Genomic DNA, 10,309 nt, shown 5'->3' with positions numbered 1-10,309 from the left:
TGAAAAATATCAACAGCATTTAATCACCAAAGATATAAACATTTAAATATCCATTTTTGTAACGTGACTGACAAAATCTTTACAAAGTTAGCCTTCATCTTCTGCTGACTGCTTCACATCGACTGTACAAAAATGAGGTGGCATTGGAGACTGTCCCAGGTAAACATTGTCAGCAAAATGAAAAGCAAAGTTACAGCAAAAAACATTAACATTCTCATGTGTTGATACTCGGTAAATAAAAGTACATGGACATACAGTATATATATTTTTTTTGTCTGTTTTGCAATTTTCTTTTAAACTGCTTAGTGTGCCCACTCAAGCTTCAAACACATTCAATTCCTTTCTGTCCAATACAAATAATATTCACAATACCCAAATAAATAAACAGACAAAATAATAATTAAATAAATTAAAAAAGCAACACTTAAATCTATTTCATAAACAAAGTTAATTTATAAAGGAGTGTCCCCACACATGCCACTGCCTTATTTGTTTGTTATACAGCCTTTAAATGCATAAAACATCTCCAGCGTTGTTTGTGTCACTTTTTTCCTAAAGAAACGACAAAAGTTTAATCAGGCAGTATGTTGCTCATACCTCTAAACTTCTCTGTGCTTTAACTTGCTGCAAAATACCTAGATTAAACACTGACCGTTATTATAGGCTTCACTGAAGTCAAACTTTCCACTTTGTTCGGTTACACACAGCAAAGAGCTCTGAGGCCTCCACATCACCCCAAATATCCACAGAGGGCGCCCTCACTTCTCCCCACAGTACTGGAGAGCCGGAAGTGGACAGGAATGTAAAATATTCATCAGACTATGTACACAAATCTGTAAACTGTTCAAAATATCATGCAAATAAATACCGAAACACTGACCTCAACAGTAATATATTGTAGGCTATAAAGAGTTCCACAAAATGTCTTTCCTTCAATGTACAACAGTGTTGTTGAGTAATGCAATACGACCTAAAGTTACTACTGCAGGTCTCAGAGTAAAAGCTTTTTTTGTTTTGTTTCTTTTTTTAAAGCAGTGTTTTTGCTGAGGTCTCCAAAACGGTATGAGCTTTAATCTGCTTCTCCGCGTCCCCACCATGCTCGGGTACAGCAGAGATGCACAACAGTAGGTATTACTGTACATAAACATTCACTCGTTTCAGTCAGTCCTAATGGAAAAGTATGTTTTCAATAGGCTTCAATGTAGAATATCCAGTGTGCAGATGGGACAAAGTAAATCTATGTCAATGGACAGTGTCTGTGCTTTGATTCGAGGCTTAACCACAGTGTAGTGATAAACAACACGTAGCAGAAGGGCAGCAAGTTTGTTCTCGTTGCTTTGACAAACATCTGTTCACGAGAAGGCAGGAGGGGAGGCCAGCTGCTCGACACACTTCTGTCAAGCTCTTTCAAAACTGTGCTGTGCTCCTTTAAAATGCTTCATAAGTTCATGAAGAGCATCTTTTTTTTATTACCTGACCGAGAGATGTCCATTTTAAGCTAGACCATTGCAACCCTTGAAATTCAAGTGTGTCGTTCGCATGGCCCTGCAGGATGAACGTCCTCATCGCTAAGAGCCAAAAGTTCCTGCCATCCAAAATGAGTGCAACAAGGCACTGCAGGGTGGAACACCAGGCAGACAGAGAGAAACAGCATTTTACAAATATTTTGTCAAAAAAGCTTTTTAAAAATATCCCCCCATTAACTCTTTAACCAGATCAAATGATCAAAAACACAAGAAAGACCTCAGGGGCTGACGAATCACTGTGGGAAAATGTTTTCATGATTTTATCATGCAACTCCTCACGAATAAGACAGTGATACACTGTTACAAAGGCTCTCAAAGTTCAATCTTCTTCACTGGAATTCATTTTAATAATTGAAATTCCCCTATCAACTCAAAAATGTGTTTAGCTTATTGTTACTTCACTTGGATGCTTCAGCTTCACTTTGCAGAATGATGCATGTGCCGAGTGTTCACATTCATCTGCTGAAAGGGGAAAACATTTTCTCTGTGCTTCAATATGAGTTTAACATGTATTTAACTGTATGTACAAGCAGGCTTTGTGACAGCACAAAAAGTTAATTCTGGTACAATATGCAGTAGGAGACATCGTGTCCAACAGTTAAACCCTTTTTTAGATGTAATTTTAAGCATTTTTAACAAGGTAATATAGCTTTTTCTGAATCAACATATACTTTTTATGTCTTAAAACATGATTCTAATATAGCACACTAACACATTTATTTCCCTAATGTATGTTGTGTTGAAAACTGTATGTTGTATATGTTCTGTTGTGTGCTTATTAATCCTGAACAAAAAGAGTTTTAACCCTGACATAATTTAAATAAATTGTACAATCTAAAACATTTTTGTAGTGCAATACTTCTAACTCAAGTTGTAATGACCCCATAGAGGACTGGGCAGACATTTCATTGTGACTAACTTACTAAGTCTTTACAGTACAGCTTTACAATTTAGTAAAAAGTGGAATCAGATATCACCGCCACGACGAGGTATGCATGATACAATTAAAATATTCTACCACAGCGAATCATCACTTTGAACGAGACATCAGGGGAATCTCAATAGAGGGCCAAAAAGCATCACATATTGATAACACTGAAAGCTGTTCAGAAGCTACATTCCCCATACAGAAGCATACATAAGTGCATAAATTCAGGTTTGACAAATATTGGCAATACAAGATACAAAAAAGTTACAGAGAGCTTCCCTTCGATCAAACAACTAATGTTTAAAAACATGTCAGCCACACACTGACGTTTGCGCATGTTTTGTCCTATAAGTCTACAGAGATAACACTGCATGTAAATTACTTAAAATCTAAACTTGATGATAAATAATGGTCATGGTAATTACTGCTAAAAGAAAGTATCAGATTATCACATCATTATTGCACTAAACCATGCTGTGGTTTGGAGGATTCACTTCTATATTTTTGTAACAAATCCCTGTTAACATTTGTTCATTCTGGTCTGTTTGGGACCGATTTTACACCGTTCAACAATTCTTAACTGGAAGCACTTCAAGATCATACCGAGTATCGGTGGAAGCATTTCAGCAAAACAAACCTTGACTTTAACAATCCTTTTTTCCCTATCATACTGGCTTTTCTCGTCTGTGGTCTCATTTGTCAAAGTGCTCTGAGAAAATATTTTTAGGGGAAATAAATACGTCCGGATATATTTAGATTTTAGAGACAGGGCATACTTGAGATGACAAAGGGAAATCATTCTGGGTCATGTCATGTACGATACAATTTATAGTACTGAAACTGTCTTGGCAAAGATCAGAGGTGGATTGAAAGACACTGAAGTGAATGTGAGGTTAAGGCTCGGATGTACTATCATATAAAAACTGTTGTAGGTGCAGGGAGCTCCTTTATGTGCAAAGACATGTACTAGGATGGGACATGCAAATGAAAACTGGTGCAGATAATTCATTTTCAATTTCACAAAGCCAACAAAAGCAGAAGTTGCCAGAAGCAGCAGCATCTGAGCTTCTGTCTATTTACATTTTCATGCTGTAGTAGTTAGCTTTTTGTGTGGTGTGCAAAATGTTAAACTGTCAGTTGTGTAAATGCCTTTGATAGCTTACACCCAGCAGTTGTATGTCCATATGAACAGATAACTATTAAGGTGGACTGCAGTTATAATTATCTAATAAGCCATCCCAAACACACAAATGCTGTTATACAGCTGAAAAGTAATTTAAATATATTCAGAGCTGATCAACAAGGTGTCAGACAGTGACAACGAAAGATCTAAAAACTCAGAATACTCTCTCCACAAAGTTGTTGTGTTAACAACTGTGTTCAGCCAATCACGGAGCTCCTCTGGATAAAACATGTGGTGGCGTGTGCAGTGTTGTATTTGAAGAAGTAATTAAAGGCCCCCTCCAGCCACTGTTGCTTGTTTAATGGTCAACGTTCTTTCTCAAACAGAGAATGGGTATGTGGATTATAGTCGGACGTAATCATGCATGGCAAAAAGATTGCAGCTAACAATACAGCATCTTTGAAAACAGTGATATGGCACTTTATTTGATGGATTCACTGTTTATCAGACAAAGAGAGCGAGACAGTCGGTGTGTTGTACCATTTCTGCCCGTGGAATTTCTTGAGTTCCACTTCTTTCCATTCACTGCACATAGAAATGCCATTATTCAAATAAAACGACACACTAAACTAAGGTACAACTAAAATATGAAATATTATAAAAATGTAAAAACACACTGGAGGGTGCCTTTAAGTACATTCACTCAAGTACTATAATTGGGTACAGTGTTGATGTTGCTTGTACTTTACTTGAGTAATTACATTTTTTGCTACTTTAATGTACCCTTGACCACTAGTAGCTTTGACCACTAGTAGCGCTATGAAGATATGTTTTTGAGTACATGCTATACAGTACAGTCAATGGTTTCACACTATTCCACTGATCTACAGGTGGCAGTAACGTGTCGAGAAATGCTGCATTTACGCCAGAAAATGCAGGGAAGAAGATGACTGCAAGCAAGTAAACATGGATGTAAACAACGTGGTTTTAAGATTTTGGCAGAAAGAACATTCAATACGTTTGTTGGAGCTCAAGAATACACATATTGTGGTTTGGTGAAAAACATTGATTTTAAGCAAAACCTTTGTGTTTGCAAGAAAACTCCACAGAGCACCTTAATATTCTGACTCCACTATACCGTAGAAGGAAATTTTGTCCTTGTTATCCCACTACATTTATCTGACAGCTGTATTTTCTTTCATTTTAATAATTTACATAGAAAACCTATGCTGAGTTTTTTAAATGATTGTTATACATAAAACAACCCAACAGTATATAAAGTAGTAAATATTAGCTCAATTTTGATAAGCTACAACATTAAAATGCATGCTTAATACATTAACAATAATAAGTACCTGATAATGTAATGCATATTATGATGAGATAACACTGGCAGGACCCATTCTGCTGTCAAATGAGTACTTTTTATACTTTTAAGTTCATTTCATTGCTAATACTTCTCTGCTTTTAAAATCTTGAATGCATGACTTTGACTGGAATTGCTGGAGCAACTTTACTTAAGTAAAAGATCTGTCTCATTTCCACCACTGTGTATTTACCACACAGCATATCAATTCTTGAGTTTTTAGACCTTTTATCATTTCACCACCACAACTCAACCTAAAATTGTGATTGACATCTGTTCCTGCTGGGTGATCATTTATTGGCCCGTTAAAAGTACATTTCAGCTGCCTCACTGACTTTTTGGTGGTTGCTTACGTGGCTGAGCCCGTGTGCAAAAATGTTAAGCATGCTTGTCCTAGTTTAAGTAGCATGCACACTCAACACATTCTCTTCCTATATTTTGCACTCGAGCCCTGAAACACCAACAAATGCATAAGCAGTAAGGCAAAAAGCACTAAGAGCTGATCCACATATTTTTTTTCAAGCACAAATGCACTGTGTGCCATTTGTAGATCAAAAACGAATAATTTTGCAGTTGCTGTTTGATCTGACCTTCAGTAGATCCGAGCCTAAACCCAATGAGATGAAAGATGTCAGTTAGAGTGTTTGCACATGTCAGAGATGAAAAAAAGGCAGAATAAGCTGAATGAAGAGAAGGACTCCTATGGAGGACTGCAGTGCATGACCCCGCCCACACTCTGACGCGTTTTCCTGCAACGAGAGTTAACAATAAATCCTTTTTCCAAATCTAATGATTCATAAATGTGATTGGTTTTGCACTTCATATATGGAATTAGTGCCTTATTTCTAAGTGTGTGATGGGATTTGAACAGAGAAACGATGTTTGTAAGAATAAATATTAAATTACATTATTATATATTCACTGTACCACAATTCCAGCCACAAGTAAAACTGGAGTATGTCGTTTATGATTGGCTTTTTTGTCTCAATCCAATTGCTAGTATGATGATTGTTAGGGTCAGGTTATGCTAAAAAAAAGAACTACTTTGACAGATGTGTTGTCCAACCACGTCGGATTTCATAGTACACTGGAAGGTGGAGTGAAAAGCTGGTTGTCATAGAGAGGGGGGACGTGCTATCGTTGAAATATGAGGATAATGTTGCATATTTTAAAAGACAGTCTCTCCTGGCACAAATTCATAGTGTTGCACTCCGTTGTTCACATGAATAGTGACAGCAGAAAGAGACAAGTTTAAACTCGGGCTCCTTTCCGCCAATCATGTTGTGAAGTTGTCAGATTGTCTGTTTTGGAAAGTTATCAGAAATTGTTCAACACGGGGAGTGGGTTCAACCATCTGACAATCATTCAGATGAAGCATAATGTCAGCTTTACTACTACAGAAGGGAATGAACCTTTATGAAATTCCAGTTGTAAGTTAGTCTGTGCTTTATTTACCTAGCTATCTTGTTAGGTAGTTAGCTTACTTCTGCCAAATAAGCAGTAGCTACAGTAAGTAAGCTAGTTGGCTTGATAATTGCCAGCTACACGGCATTATGATCATGAATGTGATTCTAGTACAACTAATTACCGTTAACCACCTTATATTGTGCTTTTAAAATCAGATGTAGCCCACTCTGTTGTAGTGGCACAGTTAAAGTTATTTTTTCAATGAACTACATTAATGATTATAATGCTTTGGCTGTGAGGTTATCCAACTATCCGAGTTAACTACTGTTTAACTGGTGAGATTAGCTAGCTACCGACCAAGTGAGCAAGGCAAAGGCTAATTTACAAGTAGAATTTCATAAAGATTTGTGCACGGAGCAGGGATACCGAGAGGGCACATTTTCTTTTGTTAAAAACTAATTATTCTTTGTGTAATAATAATAATTTCTCTACAAAATATAGTTTATGTGCTTACAAAAATGTTTTTCTGTGCTTAGAATGTCCCATCGCACGCTCAGGATTGAGGCACAAATATAATTCCGTACTCATAGTGTATATCTACTTACTAAGGCACTGTAGTCAAAGCAGGATGTCGGGCCTTTACGATATCGCGCGTTGCTCAGTACTTCGCATGGATTCTCCTCCTGAACTGTTTGTTTTTAGTTAAGGGAGTTAGCAGTGAGCTTACCTGCCACACAAGATCGATGAGATTTCCACCGTCAGCACAAATGAAAGCACCGCAGAGCGTGTGAGCATGAAAAGGATACATTCCGTCCTGATCCGTGTCAATCTCTCGATCTCACATGAGCTGCAGGGGAGCGTCTCAGCGACCACAAAGAGGAGGTTGGTGTTTTCTATGCGCTTCGCGTGGAACAGCCTGTGGGAGACAGTGATGGATATTTAGCCAACTTCATACAGTAAGTAGAGTGCATGTATGAGAGCAGTAACACATACTGCTGATGCTCTTAAGAAAAACCCACCGTGAGCAATTTCCACAGTCCTGCAGCACGTTGTAGGAGTTGGTGGTGTTTGTAAAGTAGAACTGGCTTTGGATAGTCATACAGCTGCTTTCCCTCGTCTCAAAACCTTCAACCAGGAGATCATCTAGAACACAAACAACATTTTATATAATGTTTATTCTAAAAGCTCAATTGGACTGATTGATTTTTAACTGAGACTAAGATGTTCTAAAAGGAGCAAACTGGTTTGAATTGATTTCCATCTGGATTTTATGTACACATTAATCTAAATGTTGTTGTTTCCGGATGCCTTGGTGCAGGAACGCACTTCATTGTTAACAAAACGGGGTCAGCTCATACGGTAACAGAAGTGTGAGGCGAAAAATAAGGAATGCAAATGAGCTGCTTGTTAGAAGTTTGTACAGTGACTTTTTTTTACATCTAATTTCTATCATTTTCAACATAAAAATATAATAAATAATAATGAGCCTTAAAAATTCCTGAATCCATTAATCCATGAGGAAATATTCATATGTGCACACAAAGATTGTGTTAAGATGTACAAATCCACCTTGGTAGAGCCAGCTGTTGTAGGCCAGTCCATACAGTAGCTGCTGGGTCACAGACCTGAAAAAGTGTTCACATTGCACTTGATCAAAAAATGAAATACCATCTGTCAACATCAATAAATATAGTAAACACATGTCACAGCAACAGTAACATTGAGCTAACCCCTCCCCCCCGGTGTCATGTGCAGAAGTCTGTACACAGTTAAGATTGTTTTAAAGGGCGCACATGTTCTTGGTGTCATCTGAAATTCTCACCATGCAACCGTGGAGCTCCACCAGGCCAAGCTGAGGATGTCAGCAATGGATGGCTGTAGAAACATAGACTAGTTACAGATGAGAGCTTTCCACCGTATCAAAACGATGTATAATAAAATGTCCCAGCATCTAAAACCTGCAGGTGGTCTCTTACCACAAAGATGCCCCTCGGTGCTGCACCAGTATGGCTGCTGCTGACTGGTTCACATGCAGACTGGTAGTGGAAAGACTGACGGCGATTGAAGATTGAGCTGTTGTAGAGTGCGTGCATCAGGTAAGGGTCCACATCACCAAAGAAAAGACCGATCTGTCATGGATAGAAAGGAAAGACAGCAACACAGAGGAAAAGAAATTGTATAAGGGAAACATAAACTTTATTCATGTTTTCACTTCTTTCTTTCTTTTGTATTTTGTTTCGTTTCATTTAATTGGCCCTGCAATGACAACTGAACTGAACTTGAGATTAACTTAGTTGAGTTAGATACTTAAATCTTCCTGTAAATAAAACTATTTTTGAAATCCGCAAAAATACAAAATATGACAAAATATTTTCAAAATATGAAATAACACCATGAACAACTGCTAGGTTGATAAAAAACCTCAGAAATTCACATCTGCTTACAAAATATAATTAAGATTTGTATACCTTTATTTTGCATCACTTTTAAAACATAATGAATAAGACATACTGCATATTCTATTTGAAAAGTAGACAGTGCATGAGATACAATAAAAGAGTAAGCACATTACCACACAAAGACAAACCTTTTTCCAGTGATCTCTCTGATTGGACATTACCAGAAATCCACCATCATCGATGAGATAGCAGAGGAGGTCCTACAGACAACATGGCACAGTTGTGAGCAATTTTTAACTCTACTTTCACTGAACAGCAGCAGGAAACCGAAAACCTCAAGATATAGGTTGACGTGATCTTATAAGGGGAGATAGCAGACTGTAAAAACCTGCAGGCAAGGGTGAAAAGCTGAAAACCAATACAAGAAAAATATAGTATGTCTTCATACAGGCAGAGTGCATGAATCTTTTCAATATAAAATACATTAAACTGCAAAAAACCCTTTTTCTCATTTGGTCTTAAATTAACCATGCCAGACTCCATTATCAAAACAAGCCAATTTATATTATATAAAGTAATAATTTATGTACACTTGGTCCACATTTTTTTGTAATTTAATATTAAAACAGAATAAAGCAAATCACTAAGTATAAGATGTATAAGAAACTAATAAATAATCTCACCCCACGGCCGATTTTTCTTTTGCCTTTTTCAAGAAAATATGATTTTGGGCTCAATATCTGACTAAATTAGTTGTTAAAAGGGAGATTTTTCACAGTGTAATATCCTACACCCCAATACACATAACTCCATGTCTGTCATATTGCACCTTTACTTGACTTTTGCTGCTGCTGTTTTGCACACTCGTTAGTTGTATTTAATCGTTATTAATAACCTGAAACACCCTCTTAATCTTAATCATGTACACCGGCAGCACTGTGAATTTGGTTAATTACACTGGAAACGTTCCTCTTATCTATGAAGTTGACTGACTGAAAGAGAGACAACAGCTCTGTTCTGGTCTATAAACTGTATGCAAAGTTTCCTCTAAATGACAGACCAATACAAGAATATAAGAAACACATTTAACCTCTGAAGAATGCAATTATGGTCACGAAGCTGAAGACAGTATCTGGCTGTAGTAGCAGGACTGCTACAGTCCCGTGGTTGTGTTAATGTGAGAATGAAACACAAAACATTCTTACGTCAGTGTTCACTTCACAGTCCATCTCGCAGCTTCTGGATGGTCCACACTGTTTTAACAAAATGAGACATTAATGTCACGTTTGTTACAGTAAATGCAATCTAATTAAGTAATGAGTGATTATTAGTAATTAGTGGCACTGTGCAGTACCTTGTGTGAGCCCTGTCGACTGTCTGACACATTGCTTGCCAGGATCTTAAACTTGTCCACCCACGCCTCCAAGTCCAGCTTCACTCCGACCACTGAGTGACAACATCCAGAGGACCAGAGCAAAGAGAGGAAGAAGATAGCTAAACTATCTGAGTGATAAAGAGCATTCCTGGGAATCCCACACATGACACAGGATACCACATTAA

General features: G+C 37.4%; 1 protein-coding gene across 1 annotated transcript in view; it reads right to left on the bottom strand.

Annotated features, from left to right (window-relative positions):
• LOC144516914 (voltage-dependent calcium channel subunit alpha-2/delta-2-like) overlaps positions 1 to 10,309 on the bottom strand; it is a 31,874-nt gene continuing 21,565 nt past the window's right edge. The window contains exons 28-37 of the mRNA XM_078248609.1: positions 10,104 to 10,195; positions 9,955 to 10,002; positions 8,938 to 9,009; positions 8,327 to 8,479; positions 8,173 to 8,225; positions 7,920 to 7,975; positions 7,370 to 7,493; positions 7,157 to 7,266; positions 6,956 to 7,038; positions 1 to 5,692 (exon numbers count right to left, since the gene is read on the bottom strand). Coding sequence (XP_078104735.1) covers positions 5,597 to 5,692; positions 6,956 to 7,038; positions 7,157 to 7,266; positions 7,370 to 7,493; positions 7,920 to 7,975; positions 8,173 to 8,225; positions 8,327 to 8,479; positions 8,938 to 9,009; positions 9,955 to 10,002; positions 10,104 to 10,195 — 887 coding nt within the window. The 3' untranslated portion in view covers positions 1 to 5,596. The remainder of the gene's footprint in view (positions 5,693 to 6,955; positions 7,039 to 7,156; positions 7,267 to 7,369; positions 7,494 to 7,919; positions 7,976 to 8,172; positions 8,226 to 8,326; positions 8,480 to 8,937; positions 9,010 to 9,954; positions 10,003 to 10,103; positions 10,196 to 10,309) is intronic.

The sequence above is a fragment of the Sander vitreus genome, chromosome 4, assembly GCF_031162955.1.
Source record: "Sander vitreus isolate 19-12246 chromosome 4, sanVit1, whole genome shotgun sequence".
Lineage (NCBI taxonomy): Eukaryota > Metazoa > Chordata > Actinopteri > Perciformes > Percidae > Sander > Sander vitreus.
Note: the sequence above shows the minus strand (reverse complement) of the source record. Positions and strands in the feature narration are given on the sequence as shown.